General features: G+C 39.6%; 1 protein-coding gene across 8 annotated transcripts in view; it reads left to right on the top strand.

Moving 5' to 3' along the window:
- LOC109937504 (collagen alpha-3(VI) chain-like) overlaps positions 1-18,532 on the top strand; it is a 747,545-nt gene that overhangs the window by 693,945 nt on the left and 35,068 nt on the right. For all 8 annotated transcript variants that reach the window (XM_048599140.1, XM_048599146.1, XM_048599141.1 and 5 more), the window contains 11 exons: positions 1,093-1,155; positions 5,302-5,367; positions 5,557-5,610; positions 6,319-6,354; positions 9,638-9,700; positions 9,808-9,870; positions 14,091-14,153; positions 14,246-14,308; positions 15,234-15,284; positions 17,706-17,741; positions 17,836-17,898. In XM_048599140.1, coding sequence (XP_048455097.1) covers positions 1,093-1,155; positions 5,302-5,367; positions 5,557-5,610; positions 6,319-6,354; positions 9,638-9,700; positions 9,808-9,870; positions 14,091-14,153; positions 14,246-14,308; positions 15,234-15,284; positions 17,706-17,741; positions 17,836-17,898 — 621 coding nt within the window. The remainder of the gene's footprint in view (positions 1-1,092; positions 1,156-5,301; positions 5,368-5,556; positions 5,611-6,318; positions 6,355-9,637; positions 9,701-9,807; positions 9,871-14,090; positions 14,154-14,245; positions 14,309-15,233; positions 15,285-17,705; positions 17,742-17,835; positions 17,899-18,532) is intronic.

Genomic DNA, 18,532 nt, shown 5'->3' with positions numbered 1-18,532 from the left:
GTCTATTTATGCGTATGTCTGCCTATAAACTTAATGTAGGTTGCAGGGTGATCCTGGATTCCTTTATGTAAGTCTCCTGAAGCCCAAATTAGTGTTCCATATAGGCTTATGTGCTATAACAAATGGCAAAACCAACAAATTTTCAATGATGCTGGCAGAAGAGCTAAAACTTTGAGGGACAATACCTGTTGACAGTAAGGGAGTCCTTCAGCATGGATCATAGAGTCATACAGTATAGAAATAGGCATTTCAGCCCACCTTGTCTATGCTGACCAGCAATTGTCAAGGTACACTAATCCCATTTACCTGCACTTGGTCCATTGCCTATTATGCCCTGGCATTTTAAATACTCATCCAGATGTTTCTTAAATATTTTGAGAGTACTTGTGTCCACCCCCTCTCAGTCAGCATGTTCCATATATCTACAACCCTCTGGGTGAAAAAAGAAAATGTATTTCTTTTAAGCGCATATGAGGAAGTTAAAGTGAAGCGACCTCATGTAACCTTGCTCTGGTCATATTGCTAATTTCCTATTGAAGTTGTAAATGAGAGGTTGCTGTGATTACCTGGAAAGGAAATCATGGTTCTGTGTGAATTAGGGAAATGAGCAAATGACCTTCCCTTGAGTAGATAACAACTACACATATCTGCATGCCTCTCTAAAATAAAACGAAGAACTGCAGATGCTGGCAATCAGAAACTAAAACAGAAATTACTGGAGAAACTCGGCAGGTCTGGCAACACCTGTGGAGAGAAAGCAGAGTTAATGTTTTGGTTCTGAAGAAGGGTCATTGGACATAAAACCTTAACTCTGCATTCTGTCCACACATGCTGCTAGACCTGCTGAGTTTCTGCAGCAATTTCTGTTCTTGTTTTATGCCTCTCTGTTCAAAATTAAAATTGATAGAAAGCAGAGAAAAAAGAAGGGTTACCAAAAGCAGCAAAAACTGATAGATAGGAATGATGATAAATATATATGGATAATGGTGGACCTAATCAGAATAAGTAGTTTTTTGCATGGATAGGCAATGTTGGAAATTGGTGGATAAACGTGGAAACAAAGTAAACCATGAGTCCATTTTTTTTCCACAGGGAGTGAAAGGAATGAAAGGTGGAAAAGGAGAAAGGGGTGATCTTGGCTATCGAGGTGACCCGGTAAGTTATTTAAATATTTCTAAAATATTTGTCCATCTATTATGTTTTAACTAAACTAGTGTGGTATTGAATAATATTAGCAAAGCAAATTTGAATTACTACTGTAAAATAAGACAAATTTATTTGATAGCTAAAGGCACAACCCAACACACACGTTTGCCCAAATGTTTGGTTGTGTACTAATTTTAAAACATAATGCTTGTTCCTTATACCTGCATTCAGTCAAATTAAACAACATAATTACAACATTGCATATTGGCCATTACTTTTGACTATATAAGTAAAGATGATTGATATAAATTTGCGGTATCTAAAGAGTTAATTTGTGTTAATAGCTGTAACGAGAATCTCATGTAAATCTACAGAGAATTTCTTGTATCAGCATTTTATCAGCATGAGTATTTACAATAAAGTTATTAATGTCATTTATCTGGAGTTGATCATTTAGCAACTCAAGACAGTTCCACCATTCAATGAAATGATGACTAATTTGTGACCTAATTATATAAAATCACCTTTTCTGCATATCCCTGAATGTCTTTATCTTAACTAAACTGTATCAATCTCAGATTTAAAATGAGTAAATGAATTGATCAAGCTTCAATTACTATTCATCAATTAACCTTGCTCTCTGTTGCCTTAAGTTTCCTAATAAAGTAAATAATTTGTCTTCAGTTCCATGAACTTCAGTGTTCACTAATAGTCATTGAGAACTATCAAATGTCTTTTGGGACTCCATACGTAAAACACCCAAAATCATTCAATTTCCAATAAATTCTTTTTACACACAGCCAAAAGCTTTCTGTATGTTTCATCACCCTGCTAGGTAACATCACCAGTGCACCTCCGGTGTAGCATCTGTGTTCTGTCCCGCTTGTTATTCATATGCCTCAGTTTGCTGGGGTGGTGGGTATTACTTCCGGTTTTGTTTCTCACTGAGAAGTAATACCAACCACCCCAGCAAACCGAGGCATATAAATAGCAAGCGGGACAGAACACCGACTCTCCACCGGAGGCACACTGACAATGTTACCTAGCAGGGTGACGAAATATTTGCAATCAAACCCACCAGCCCAGAAAGCAAGTCTACAACCACAAAACCGTTGTGCCTTGGCTGCAGGTTTGCTTAACCTTTGCGTTTATGCAACCTATCAATTTGCCGCTGATCCCAAGGGATTTACACAGCACCCATACGAACGTATAATCCTGTAATATCTCCCAACTATATCCATAATGCCTTGACTGCTCGCTTACTTATATGTTTATCCTCTCTTATCATTGAAATGATTTCTGACTTAACTGTTGATGCTATTCTTCCCCTCCACCAATGTCCCTATCTTTACTGTTTTACCCTTTAGCCTGGTATATATAAGATCATAAAAAATAAGAACATGAGTAATCCAATCAGCCCTTCGAATCTGCTCTGCACTTCAATGAGATCATGGCTATCCTTCATTTGCAACACTATTTTTCTGAATCAGCCCCATATCCCTTGGTGATTTTACTATGTAGAAATCTAATAATCTGTCTTGGACATAATGACTGAGCCTCCACAACCGTCTAGGCTAGAAAATTCTGAAGATTCACTCCTCTTTGAGTGAAAAGATTCCTCCACTTCACAGTCTTAGCTGCTTTGCCCCTATTCTGAGCCCTGTTTCCATTGATTCTAGACTCCAATCTCTATCCCAGCGAGGGTAAACATTCTACTTGCATCTAACCTTTTTAACCCCTGTTAGAATTTTGTGTGCTCAATAAGATCAAATCTTATACTTCCGAACTCCGGAGAAAATAGGCCCAACTAATTGAAACTTTCCTCGCAGGACAGTCCCTCAATCTAGAATTAGTTTGGTGAACCTTTGTAACACTTATTTTAGTCCTAATCATCCTGTAGCCATAATAATCCCCATAAAGGCTGTTAATTTGAAAAAAAAGACAGAAATTCAAACTTTCAGTGAACAACTGAAAGGATGCAAAAGCAAGATTTTATGTTTCACTATAACAAACAAATTAAAGCAAAATTGACTAAACATTATTTTTGCAGGCAAAACATACTTTAAACTACACAATCAAACTTTCATCTTTTACATTCATATTCAACTCCATAGTTATACCTTACATTCTCAGAAGTAAACATTCAAATTCTCTTGAAAGTAGGTCTTTGGGTTTATTCCTGTTCTTTTCAAGTGTAGCATCTTCATACCGCAGAATTATTTTTCATGATGAGTGTTTTTCTGGGGATTCTATCTCCAATTCAAACTAGGAGAATACTCCAGCCTTGTTTAAACACTTCACAACTTTATTGTTTCCAATCTGAGTGCAAGGTACCATTCATATTCCTATGCAGTGAATTATTGAGGTTGGTTGTGCTCTCCTCTGGATCCTGGCAGACTGTCGTGTCTTTGACACTCTTCCTATCTCAAAACCAATCTCACTGGCACTGTGAATCATGTGGGCTGATTAGAAAGACTTATAGGCCGTAACTCTACTCAATCTTGGATTCAAGTAACCGATTGAAAGTAGAACTTTTCACAATCTCAAATTGTCCCCGCAATTTGGTGATTAGCATGGTTAGCATGGAGTCTTCTGCTGTTGCCCACAAGCCTTGCATCTTCATCCCAGGAAAATAATCTGGGCCCCTCTTTAATTTCAAATAATCAAACCACCCAGTTTTACTGTAAGCAGAATTCAGAATGGGTTACCTGAACTGCAACCCCCTTCATTTGACCCTAAATTAAACACACACTTTAAAACACAACAACCTTATAAACTTGGTACTTGTAGCCTTAATATGTTGCACTTTCCAAAGTACATTTGCACTTGCAGTTCATTCAGTTTATTTCTTCTATTCTGTGGAATTGTATAAATAATTGTACATACGGCCAGATATGCATTGGACTAGTGGTATTATCGCTGGACTGTTAATCCAGAGATCCAGACAATCTTCTGGGGTCCCAGGTTTGATTCCAGCCACGACAGATGGTAAAATTTGAATTGAATAAATTATCTGAAATTAAGAATCTAGTGGCAACCATGAACCCATTGTTGATGGTCGGAAAAACCCATCTGGTTCACTAATGTCCTTTAGGGAAGGAAACTGCCATCCTTACCTGGTCTGGCCTACATGTGACTCCAGACCCACAGCAATGTGGTTGACTCTAAGCTGCCCTCTGGACAATTAGGGATGGGCAATAAAAGCTGCCTAGCCAGCGATGCCCTCATCCTGGAACAAATAAACAAAGGAAAAAAAAATTCAAACCTATCATACAGTTCTGAGGTTTTACTGATAGAATTCTTCCTGCTCCTTGTTTAGTTACTTTCCATTTTTCAGTTTCCCCTTTACCTTTGGTGCCTGAGCACAATCTCTGATTGTAACATTTGCTTATTTGTCCAGTTTTACTTATAATATCTTTTTCACCTGGACTCTTCCCTCAACTTACTAATTTAGAGTTCTTGTAACCACTCTATTTATTCTTCAATCTAGGACCCCAATCCCAATTTAAATAAGTCCCATCCAGGTGGTGCACTACCTTCCTCTCCACTCAAGGACCTAAACACAAAAACCAAGACTGACACTCGATCACAGTGCTGACAGAGTATTGCACAGTCAGAGATGTTACGTTTAGAATGAGATATAAAGCAATAGCCATCTACCTGCTCATCTGAATATTGAAAGATTCCATGGCATTACTTTCATAAGAGCAGGGCATTAACCATAGATTCCCAACCAAGATTATCTCCCTCAATCAACTTCACATTGCATGTTGCCAGGTATTTCGATTGAATTGGATTCAGCAAGGCAGGAAATTTCCTAACTTGAGTTACCTGTCTCATTAGCAAACATACAGCCCCAAACTAGCCTCGTCACACTGAGTGCCAAAATTCTATCTCATTCAGACTGCTGTATAAGCATCTAATGTAAATAGAGTCATAGAGATTAAATGTTACTGAATTCAGGGATCCCAAATGAAGAAACATCTATTCCAATTACATACCTTGTAAGAGAAGGCAAAATTATGAAAGTCGTTAGGAGTTTGTTTACTATGAACTGGATGTAACAGTAACCCACTATATTTCTGAAAACATTTTTAAAGATTAATATTTGAGGCTATATTGCATATTTTTAGACAATTTGCTCTGGCTTTGCAGGGTGAACCAGGACTCACGAATATTCAGAAAGGAGACAAAGGGCAGAGGGGTGACATGGGCTTGGTGGTAATGTATATATTGTCTAAATACTTACATTATGTTACAAAATTGATCCTTCAATTGGAAGCATAATTGCTTTCTCTAAATCTTATCTATTGAGTAAATTTATATATACAATAAGCCATAGCTCTATTGTCTGAATATTCAGACAAAGGTAAATTCACTGGTATATTTGTAACTTTAATTTTGATGTAGGGAGAAACTGGTGCCAGTGGCCGTCCAGGATCACCTGGAGCAAGTGGGCGCAGGGTAAGTAAACTTTTGGCTGTACACAAAAAAATGTTAGGCTCTGGTATCCTGAAGATGTCAATTTGGAATTCACCAGGCAGAGTAGTATTTATCTTTGATTAAAGCTCGGCTTTGTGCGAGCATAATGTCAACTTCATCTATGATGCTTACCGTTATAGAACAGCCATGTGGTAATCCATCTACATGTATTCAAAGACAATTATTTAGGTGAGATACTCAAAGGTAAGCTAGCACCAGTGTTTTAGATGAAGAGGGGCAAGTAAAACTAATAATCATGTGTCCTCAGTTCAAAATGAAAGTTCCCTCTGACCTACAAAGTCTACTTTCCCCATTTTGCAAACCACTTCATATTCCTTGAGATGGCAATCTTTTTATGAATGCTTAACTTACAATTTTGAGTAGAAACATGACATAAATAACGCGAAAGAAATCTCTCAGTTTGAAAATACCGCATTGTGAAATCTAAAGAAAAGAAACAAAGATTTTATTAATACATGTTTCTCCTGACTTTTCTCGCCGATGATATTGGCAAAAAAATGATTCTTTTTCTTTATGAAAAAACAAACATTGCATTCACATTTTGAGAATTAATCACACTGTTGTGTGTCCAGCAAGTACAAACTTTATTTTAACTATTTAATATTGACAGCACAATTTTCTTATTAACATTTCACAGCAGTAACACTGGCTTGAATTTTGTCATTACAGGGAACTCAAGGCCGCAGAGGACCACCAGGAGCAAGAGTACAGTTTACATTTTTATTGATAATTTTGTTCAAAATGTATTAGCTGTGCTACGTATAAATTAATATATGAGATCAAAGATCTTCAGTTGTTTATGTAGAACATAATTATAGCATTTTCTTTAGGACAATATTTATTATTCTATATTTAATATTGTATATATGATAGATAATTTTAATATAGTAATTATAATATCTGGAAGAATCACATAATAAGGCTGCATGAGAAGAAATGTTTCACTGATACACAAGCATAAGAAATATGCGTCAGGCATTGGGTACCGTCAAATGTGTCAATCTTCGAAAGATAACATGATTAAGAAGTCTACAATCCATTATTACATTGGGTATGTGCATTACAGACACTGTAGCAAGGACACATAATTAAGGCAGAAGCACCTGGCTACTCAGTGTAGAATACATTGCAAAATTTGAAAAGTGAGGCTAGGCACATTAGTGATGTTTGAAATAAAAATGCATAGCTATGTCAAATTCAATCTCTTCAAGTACGATACACCTCCTATAAGATCTTGAAGTGTTTGTGAACCAGGACTAACCAAGACAAATTCTGAGGAAGGGTCACCGGACCCGAAATGTTTACTCAAACTTTTCTTCATAGATGCTGCCAGACCTGCTGAGCTTTTCCAGCAACTTCTGTTTTTGTTAACCAAGACATGGATTCCTTTGATCATTCAGTTGTTTTCTCCAGTGCTTAGATGGGCCATATAGGCCAGATGTTCCAAATTCATCTTCTGGCCTGTATTGATTTGGCTAACCTTAATCAGACTAGTGAAAATGCTTGGGTTAGCCTCAATGCTCTGAAATGAAGGATGGGAAAATGATTAGCTTTCCAGCTTCTGATTTCATATCCATCAGTTGTGGACAGGTTGAGCTTGGACCTGATGGCCCCATTATTGAAGAGCTTCCTGACCTTCATTGCCTGGCTCACATGGGTAAGGTAATAAAAGCAGACAGGTTGCTGTCAAGCCATAACCTAGCATGGAATCAGAGTCTTCACAAAAGTAGGGCTGGTAAGAAATTGGTGAAGAAAGAAAGAAGATATGGAACTGATTGCTGAACTACGTTTGTGTTTTGTTCTGCAAATCTCTGAGACTTACAAGATGCAATATTGCAATACAAGTGCAAGGGGGTCTTGACCTTTTTATTCACTAAAATTCAGAAAATCAGTTCAAATGCTTCAGTTGCAACTTCTTCCCTTTCTTTCAAAATTACAAAAACAGATTAGCTGATCATGATCACAATGCTGTTTGTGGGGTCTTGTTGTGTTTTCTACATTACAGCAGCAAATATACTTCAAAAGCACTTCAACAGTGCTAAAACATTTTGGGATATTTGGTGGTCATGAAAAGATCTATATAAACGCAAGACTTGTATCTCTGGAAATGAAAGGGAAGTTGGAGATGCAAAAGCAATTTGCAAAACCCTAAACTGTATATCCTCAAAATTCCACCTTTCTGACTGTTCCATATTTGAATCATAGAATCACACAATACAGAAAAGGCCCTTTGGCCAATCGAGTCTGTATAGGCAAAACTACGCTGAATCTCTAAGATCAGGTGTCTGTGCTTAAACTAATGTCGAAATGACTCTAATCAAAATCACAAATTGCACCCTCGTTTGTGAGGATTATGACTGACTAGTGTACTATTCTTGACCATTCTTCCTGATCTCTCCACAGCCTTTGACATTGCCAAATGCACAGCAACCGTCACCATTATCTTATTTCAACCGCCTTGTTCCCTCCTGTCCCACCTAGTTCAGTCCTGTGCTACCTATCCATTCTTATATAGCCAACATATCAGAGCATTCCCAGAATACTTTCTCTTCCCAATGCTCTACCTTTGGCCCTTTCTATTCCTTATATATTTGCTGCTCCTTGGCAAAGTCATCTAAAGAAATAGGGTCAACCATTTGCTGATAATATATTGCTCTATGTCTACTTAACTTCTCTCAACCCCTCAACCTTATCTATTCTGTTAGACTGTTTGTTCACACTTTGATCAGTTGTCATTTATTCTTATTGAACATCGGGATGATAGAAGCTGTCACCTTTCAATGCTACCAAAAACTCTATTGCCTTCTTATCAACGCTAGCTGCCTGTCTCAAACCGTCTCATCAATGTTTTCATCTCCAGATTTGTACGTTAATGCTGTCCTGTTCTGTTTCCTACCCTCTTCTTTTCAGAAACTGCAATCTACCCAAAACTCCAATACTGAGTGCTAACATGCACCAAATCACATTCAGTTGCCACTGAGTGGTCCCTCAACAAATTAAATCTAAAATTTTCTGTTACGTTTGAACTTCTTAATGACTTTGCCTCTCCCTATCTATGTAACCTTTTCCATTTTTATGTTTTTTTTGGATAAATCTGCATTCCTCTGACTCTGGCCTCATGATGAGGGAAGACCAGTGGATAGATAGTGAATTTCCTAAAGGTGCTTTTAAATTTCCTGACTTTAGCTGTGAGCAGTTCTTAAAGGAACAAAGGAATTGATTCAGAATAACTTGAAATTTCAAAAGTACTTGCAAGGACTGTTGAGTAGATAAGGTGAATACTGATGTATCTGCTTATCTTTTCCTACATTTTTAGTGCATTTGTTGGTTAGAAAAGAGGATAAATCGTTATAGAATATCCTGTAACTTTTTTAAAAATTGCTAATGCGATACAGACATCACTGGCTAAGCCGGCATTTATTGCCCATCCCTAATCGCCCTTGACAAGGTGGTGCTGAGCTCCATTCTTGAAATGTTGCTGTTCATATGCGTAAAAACTCTCACAGTGCTGTTAGGAAAGGGTTTCCAGGATTTTGACTTAACAAAAGTGATGGAGTGATGATGATGTAGTTCCAAGTCAGGATGGTGTGTAGCTTGAAGTGGGACTTGCAGGTAATCATATTCCCATATATCTGCTGCCCTTGCCCTTGCAGGGATAGAGGTTTTAAATTTGGAAGGTGCTGTCAAAGGAGCCTTGGTGAGATGCTCCAGTTCATATTGTAGATGGTAAACACTGCTGCCACTTAGCATCGGTGGTGAAAGGAATAAATGCTGAAGGAATGTTTAAAGTAATGTTTAAAACTAAAGGTGTGGGAATGTTCTTGTTAAGTGAATTTACTTACTTATTTTCAAGTGTACTTGAATCTATTTACGTTCCAGTCATCAGGGTAAATCCAATTCTGGCGTAATCCAACCTTTTACAAGAAAAATGTTTCCTCATTAGACGATTTCCAATAAATATAATACTTGTTTCATTTGATACATACAGGGTTCAAAAGGCAATCGAGGAACGCGTGGACCTCCAGGAGTTGCAGGGTTTAGAGGACCACAAGTAAGCTCTCCATTTACAATGTAGACTGTAGTTGCTGCTTTTTGTTAGATCTCAAAATATCAGGAAATGTGGAATTCACTGCAAGAACATTTCTGTTTTGCACTAAGGGCGAACCTGGAAGCTCTGGAATCCCAGGCCGAGAAGGTGCAAATGGCATTCGAGGACCAAGGGTAAGCGCTTTTTTCTTGTGAATTTGATGTACACAACTAAGAAGATTTCCTCCAAATGTTCTAATGTCTAACGAAAACAATGGATCCATCCGCCGTGGTCTAATTGAAAGACTGAAACTGAAAGGATGGAAGTCTGCACATACTGACCGTAAGGATCTAAATCAGTTTGGAACAATCTCAACTCAGTTCTAAATGGGTTTAGCTCCACACTTGAAACCTCCCACTTAATTTGTCATAAAATTGGTAACCAGTCTCATTCAGGTCTCAAGCTCAGCAGTGAGAAATGGAAATTCTAAATTCTAACTGCTCCTGTTTCCTTTTATATGAAAAACAAAATAATGGGCTCAGTTTGCATTATATTCATACCTCATATCAGGATTACAACATAATAATCCAGTCTGATGTTGGAAGAATACGATAGTTAGTAGCATTGTATCAGAACGTAGAGGTCAGTGAAAAATCACTTTGATGCATCTCGTCTGTCAGTATATTGTTAGAGATGTTTTCTTTTAATTAAACCAAGGTGACATATGTCAGTTTGGTTGGATACAATAGATTTCCAATGTATTACTATCCTGTTAACATCTATCCTTCGACAATATGGTATACCTCTGTACATTTATAGAATTTGTTGCTTTTGGAAAATTATGTGCAGAAATAGGCTTGCATATTAATGTGCATTACAATTGTGACACCTCAAAATTAATCCTTTACCCTGCTGAAGACTGTTAGATATGTAGGAGACTGAATACAAGTCTCCCTCTTTCTTACCAGCGTACCCTTGTTCTATCATCATCATCAGTGATCACTCAGGTCAAGGATGATTGTCCTCCATAAGGGCATCTATTTGTGCATCTTCAGATGTCTGAAGAAGCCAATCCAGGATCCATGGATTCTGTTGCAATTTGGGCATTGCTGGGTGGTAATGGTGGTTGGAGGTAGTGGTGAATGGGCCTCCCTGATCTTCTGTCTCTCCTTTCGCAAGAGTCGCTTCTGTTCAGCACTCAGCAGAGATTGTATCTGGGGCGTACAGCTCCCTGCTGGATGTTTCCTGATGTTTCCGGATATCCTTGATGTTTCTCCAGAGAGTCTGGTTTGTAGCCATGTCCTCCTAGTTGATGTTGATAGGAAATTTCTTGAGGTTAGTCAGGATGTTATCTTTGAAGTGTTTCTTTTGACCACCAGGGGCATGCAGCCGGGTAGTACATGGTCTGTTTTGGGAGGCATGATTTGGGCATTTGGATGACATGGCCAGTCCCGCTGTTGAATTACGGTGGTGATAACGTTGGCTGTGTTGGCCTCCTCCAAGATGCTGGTATTAGTGTGTTTGTCTTCCCAGGTGATCCACAGGAATTTTTTGCAGGGATCTCTGGTGGTGTTGTTCCAGTACTTTAAGGTGCCTACTGTAGGTGGTCCATGTTTTAGCTCCATATAGCCGTGTGGGAAAGACAACAGCTTTGGAGACCAGATGTTTATTCTGGGCCCGTAAATCATGGTCTTTAAACACCCTTCTTCAGAGTCGGGCATAGACTCCACTGGCGCAGCTCAGATGGTATTGCATTTTTGCATTGATGTTGGCTTGGAGGAGAGAAGAGATATGGGGAGTGATCCCCATTGTCAAGGGGATGTTTGTTGACCCTTATTGTAGGAGGGGTGGAGGGACTGTTGGGTGGTGGTTGATTGAGTACTAGAATCCTTTTTATGTTAAGGGTAAGGCCTTGTAGTAAGGCCTTATGTGCCTTGGCAAAGCCATCCATGATGCCCTGTAGATCTTCAGCAGAGTGTGCTGAGATGGTGTTGTCACCAGCATATTGAAGCTCCAAAGTGGAGGTGGTGGACACCTTGCCCTAGGCCTTGAACCAAGTAAGGTTGAACAGCCTACCATCCATACAGTAAATGATTTGAATTCCCTTGGACAGGTTTTGACCAGTGAGATGGAGGATGGCAACAAGGAAGATGGTGAACAGGGTGGGCGTGACGATGTAGCTCTGCTTGACCGCTGTCTCCATGGTGAAAGGCTCAGACTCCAATCCACAGTTGCTAAGCGCTGTCGCAGACATGTCATCATGCAGCAGTCTCAGCATCCTGATGAACTTATCAGGGCAGCCACATCACGACAGTATCTGCCAAAGAGCCTGGTGGTTAGCTATGTTAAAGGCCTCAGTCAGGCCAATGAAGGCCATGTAAAGAGTTATTTCTCTCCCTGAAATTTTTCTTGCAATCGACATGCTGTGAAGATCATGTCTATTATTCCTCTGGGTGGGAAAAAGCCATACTGCAATCCAAGGAGCATTTCCCCGGTTAATGGCAGAAGTCATCGGTTAATGGCAAGGATACATGAAAATACTTTGCCAGTGGTTGACAGAAAGGAGATACCACTGTAATTCCTACAGTCAGCCTTGTCACCTTTTTGAATGTGGTCACAATCAGAGTATCCCTGAGAGAGTTCTTCTTTGAGTCAAATCTTCAAGAGCAAAGATGTATGTGTTCATGGAGCTTTGGACCACCCTCCTTTAGGATCTCTGCAAGAATTCCATCAGGACCAGCAGCCTTGTTTATTGGGCTCCTTATAGCATCTTGTACTTCGGTCATATTGGGAGGTTCTTCCATGTCACCCAGTATGGATCCTGGGGGGCTTTGGTTGAGATTTCCAAATTAACATTGGTATTACTGTTGAGGAGTTCTTCGAATTGCTCTCTACAATGGGTGTTTATTGCCTTGTTGTCCTTGAACAATTTTTGTCTCGACAGTGCAGGGGGTTTCGACCAAGTAGCTTAGACTGTATACTGCCTTGGTGGGACTGGGGAAGTCTCTTGTGTCACCAGCCTCTACCAACTGCTGGATTTCCAAGGCCTTATCAGTCCACCATCTGTTTTGAGCTCCCTGACCCTCTGTTGGACATCAGCCTTAGCTTTGGTATCGGCCTTTCTTTTGGCCTTGCAGTTGATGTCATTCTGCCAGTCACGGAAGGCTATGCTTTTCTTGGAGATGAGCTGTTCACTTTCTGCATCATTTCCCTCGAAATAGTCCTGATGGTTTTGGGACTTGTACCTGAGAGTGTTATTGCAGTTACTGAGAATGCTTGATTTAAACAGACTCCAGTGTTCTCCTATGTCCTCTGCATATTCCCAATGTAGGTTTTTAGCAAGTGAGGCCTGTAGATGTTGTGTGATGACCATGTCACCCAGGCTCTTGATGTTGAACCTTGGCTGGTCTGCTTCTTCTAAACCTTCCTCTTTCTGTGTAGACTGATGGACATTGTAGATCAGATAAGGTGGTGATTAGTCCAACAGTCACCTGAGCCAATCATAACTCTGGTGACAACAGTCCCTGGAGCGAACAATGGCATAATCAATGAGATGCCATTTTTTGCGCGTGGGTGCTCCAAGATGCTTTGAATTTGTTTTTCTGACCATATTGTGAGCAGCAAATACAGTCGATTAGATTGAATGAAGTGCAGATAAAACACTGCTTCACCTGGAAGGTGTGTTTGGGACCTTAGATGGTGAGGAGGGAGGAAGAAAATGGGCAGGTATTACACCTTCTGCAGTTACAGGAGAAGGTGCCGTGGGAGTGTGGGGATGTGTTGGGAGTGAAGGAGGAGTGGACCAGGGTGTCCTGCAGGGAACGGTCCCTCCGGAGCCTGGAGGGCAGCCTGCTAAGAATAAGCTGGGTTGTAGGAAAGCTTGCTAAGAAATGAGCTAAATTGATGGAAAGTCTGCTAAGATCAAGCTGCCTGGCTGACCTCTCCTATTTCCACATTAAAAATACTCCTTTTTGAGTTCAGAGTGAAATCTTTTTGCCTTGTTTGAAAGCCTGATTGAAGGAACATCAGCAATTGTGTCTACAAGACTCAAAGTCAACTGTACATGGTTAGTGATCTGACCACATGTGCCAGAACATCACGGCAACAGACAATGGAACGTTCGATAGAACTTGTTATTGGAAGTCTGATGTGGAAAAGTATTTTAATTTTATTTTATTACCCTTGCAATGGTGGGACCAGAGTTCCAGGGCAATCCTCCAGCTTTGGTCTAAATGAGAGGGGGTTTTAACTAACCTTATTCCCATTTCCCAAACAGTGACAATTACCTCAATGAATATACAATTGCACCCATGATTTGAAAAAGAGGAAGCTATAGCTGTGTTTTTATACTAATGTGAAGTCCAGTTTCCATTTTCAAACTCCTATTGAAGAAATCCTCTTTTTCTTGTCCTAGGGACCTGCTGGTTCTGCTGCACCTCCTGGTGCAAGAGGCGGACAAGGACAAAATGGACGAAAGGTATGTCCAACTTTAAAAATGTTTAATTGTTGAGAAAATTTATTAGTATGCGATTGTTGACTTTTTACCTTCATTGATTTATTCCACCACAGGGTGAAACTGGAAATCCTGGTGAAAAGGGTGAAATTGGACCAACAGGTCCACGTGGAGAAATGGTAAGTGCTCTACTTTTTCAACATAACGTGACTTTGTATGTTGCACAATACATTTTGGATTCGAGTAGAATGGAAACAGACACCTCGGTCCAATTTATTCACGCCGACCAGACGTCCCAATCTGACCTCGTCCCATTTGCCAGCATTCGGTCCATAACCCTCTAAACCCTTAAACGACATATACCCAACTCGATGTCCTTTAAATGTTGTAATTGTATCTGCCTCCACCACTTCCTCTGGCAGCTCGTTCTGTACAGGCACACTCTTCTGCAGGAAAAAGTTACCCCTCAAGTCCTTTTTAAATCATTCTCATCTCATCTTAAACCTATGCCCTCTAGTTTTGAACTCCCCCACCCTAGGAAAAAGACTTTGGCTATTCACCCTATCCATGCCCCTCATGATTTTATAAACATTTATACGGTCACCCAACACTGCAGAGAAAAAGTGCCCCAGCCTATCCCTATAACTCAAACTCTCATCCCGGTGACACCCTTGTAAATCTTTTCCACAGAAGGGCAACCAGAAGTGTATGGCTGGAATCAAACCTAGATCCCTGATGCTGTGAGGCAGCAGTGCTAACCACTGAGCCACCGTGCTGTAAATGTCAAGGGGCCATGATTAGATTCTTTCTTGTTGGAGACGGTCATTATCTGGCACTTGTGTTGCATGAATGTGACTTGTCACTTGTCAGCTCAAAACTAGATATTGTCTAGTTTGTGCTATGTTTGGACACACATTCTTCAGTATTTGAGAAATCATAAATGGCATTGAACATTGTGCAATCATCAACAAACATCCTCATTCTGACCTTACAATGAAAGTGCACAAATAATTTTAAAATTATTGAAATTTAACACAAGGCTTTAAAAGTTTTCACATTTCTTTCGTTCCAGTGTTTACATGCATTCTTTTTTTACTTTTGCAGGGTGAGGATGGAAGAACTGGCACTGGCGTTACTGGACTTAAAGGCAGAAAGGTCAGTCATTTTAGTGAGTTGAAGGAAACTTGTATAAAAATAGAGCAAAATGAGATTTTACAGAATGCTGAATACAGACGCCTTTGTTAGCACTCTAAACAGGAATGAAAACAAAAGTTCAAACCTATGTAAATTCTTGCAATAGTGGAACTGATGCTAACGTACCTCAGCATTTGATATTGTAAAATTTGCCATGTACAGAAATTTCTAATTAATTCGCAATGGCATCAGTTGGAATAAGCGTCAAGTAGTTTAAATACAAAGAAAAAAGAGAACAAAGAACAATGCAGCCCTTTGGCCCTCCAAGGCTGTGCCGATGCATTTTGTGCTTCCAAATTAAAACTGTCTTCACTCACGGGATCCGTATCCCTCTATTTCCTTCCTACTCATGCATTCATCTAGATGTTTCTTGAATGCAGCTATTGTGTCTCACCTCCTCTGGCAATGCGTTCCGGGCACTCAACACCCTTTGTGTGTAAGACTTACCTTGCGCATGTCTTTTAAACTTCCCCACCTGCACCTTGAACCTGTGTCCCTTAGTAATTGACCCCACCCCACCCTGGGAAAAAGCCTCATACTTTCCACTCTAGCCATGTCACTCACAATCTTGTAAACTTCTATAAGATCACCTCTCAGCCGCCTGCATTCCAATGAAAACAAACCCAGTTTATCCCACCTCCTTCATAGCTAAAATCCCCCATACTAGGCAACATCCTAGTAAACCTTTTCTGTACTGTCTCCAAAGAATCCATATTCTTCTGGTAGTGTGATGACCAGAACTGTGCGCAATATCCCAAGTGTGCCCTAACTAAAGTTATATCAAGCTGCAGCATAACTTATCTATCCTTATACTCAATACCCCTTCCAATGAAGGCAAGCATGCCATAAGCCTTTTTTACTACCTTATCTACCTCTGCTGCCACCTTCAGTGATCTGTGCTGCATGCCCAGATCCATCTGCTTCTCAATACGCCTAAGGATTCTGTCATTCACGGTACAATTTCCACATGTACTTGATCATCCAAAATGCATCACCTCACATTTGTCTGCATTAAACTCCATCTGCCATTTTTATGCCCATGCCTCCAACTGATCTATATCCTGCTGTACCCTCTGACAATCCTCCTCACTATCCGCAACTCCACCAATCTTTGTATCATCCACAAACTTCCTAATTAGACCAGCTACATCTTCCTCCAAATCATTTATGTAGATCACGAACAGCAGAATTCCCAGCACTGATCCCTGTGGAACACCACGAGTCACATCTCCATTCTGAAAAACATTCTTCATCCACTATACTCTGTCTCCTATGATTAAGCCAGTTCTCTATCCATCTTGCCCACTCACCCCTAATACCATGTGACTTCACCTTTTTTACGAGTCTGCCATGAGGGACATTGTGAAAGGCTTTATTGAAGTAAAATGACAACATCAACCGCTTTTCCCTCATCAATCATCTTCGTCACCTCTTCAAAAAACTCGATCAAGTTAGTGAAGCACAACCTTCCCCACTTAAAGCCATGCTGTAAATACATAGAAATAATGGATGGATACTTGAGCATTGGAGTTATAAGCTGCATAAACTCACCTGGATAGCAATTAACTTAAAATAAGAAACTGTAATTGAGCTAGAACTATGCTATGGTAGCTGGACCTCTTCATCAAACAGTAGGCTTGAAAATATAATGTGGTTCCTAATGGTCTCTGGTTCCACTTACAGTTTTAATGTGAATTATGATTGAGTTTCTGCACTCGTCAGGGTATCTGTGTGTATATGGCTTTGGTTCTGAACATCTTTTTGTATGAAAAATAATTTGCCAGTGACTTTTAAGCAATTCTCTTTCCATCATAAAATAGAACAGCTATTATTGATGCCAAACCTTTATTTGCAGCAAGATGATGAATTGAAATGGATTTAAAGCTAATAACGAATGCAATATGCATCAAAATAGCTGGATAATTGGAAATGACTGGCAGTCTGGCTCAATGAGCAATGTAAATCAGGATGTGTTATGGTTTGATGACAAACATATTTGAGTTAGTTGATTTTTGTCAAGCAGCCAAGCAGAGAAACATCAGTCATTAGAGTTCCTGCTGTTGACTATTAATGGTAAAGCCCTCAACTGTCATCTCCCTTCACTCCAATTATACTTCAGGTGAGTAAAAAAATTGGCACATAGAGTGCAAAGAACTTGTTCTGATGATAGGCATGTTGTCTTCTGATACTCTGTAGGTAGACTTGGTGTAAATAGGGATTGAAAAGTGTGGATTGGGCATTGAAGGGTGCCTTTGCTCATTGCACTATAATACAGTGCAAATAAGTTTCTTCATTTAAAAGGAAGGGAACAGCTGAAAGAATGGAAGAAACAAGTCTCTGCACCAATGGATCTCCAATTCTGTTTTTTTTTTCTCATTTTAGGGTGAGCGAGGCCCTGTTGGACCCCTTGGTCAAAAGGTAAAGTAAACAATTAAATTGCTTTTGAAGTTTTCTTGTGATTGACTATATGTGGTTGATGCACTTTTAACGAAATGTCACATTCCTGAAACAGGGTGAAATCGGAGACGATGGTACTCCAGGGAAAGATGGGATTAAAGGAAATCGAGGTCAAAGGGTAAGTCCAAACAGATGTGAAAATGATGCGCTTCGTTATTTTGACTCTTGACTGTTGTCTCAGATACCAAACATCTCACTGTGCAAAAGCATAGAAAGGTAATTTACAGAGCTGCAATGGATACATCCAGTATTTTTCTTTAAAATCTTTATCAGTTAAAGTGGGTGTAAAATTGTGCAGAGCTATTTGCAGAAAATGTAGATTCTCCAGTGAAACCTTTTGGCTATTAATGTACGAGTCACAAAGGTAGCAGCCCACATGCTGACAGTTGTCCCAGAGTATCAGCATAAGTCAATGTTCCCCAGCATGTCTGTGCTCTAACATTTAATTTATAACACCCACCCCTATTTATGTTAAAGCACACTATTGTTTGCAAAGCCAACCTTGAATAGCAATGCAAATAGGACAATATGCATGCCTCCAGAAAAGGGACTATCTTTGACGAAATACGTTTGTTGTCTGTTTCTGGGTACAAACACCAATAAAATCAAGTGTCAATGATTGTTACTAGCAGGTTACTATTTTGTTCTGGCCAATAGCAAGCTAAAAGACTTAAATACTCCCATCTGTCTAAATAGTTGCAGGAATGCAAGTTTTCACATCTACTGTCTACCATTGGCACAGTCATCAAGCA

The sequence above is a fragment of the Rhincodon typus genome, chromosome 7 (assembly GCF_021869965.1).
Source record: "Rhincodon typus isolate 14 chromosome 7, sRhiTyp1.1, whole genome shotgun sequence".
Classification (NCBI taxonomy): Eukaryota; Metazoa; Chordata; class Chondrichthyes; order Orectolobiformes; family Rhincodontidae; genus Rhincodon; species Rhincodon typus.
Note: the sequence above shows the minus strand (reverse complement) of the source record. Positions and strands in the feature narration are given on the sequence as shown.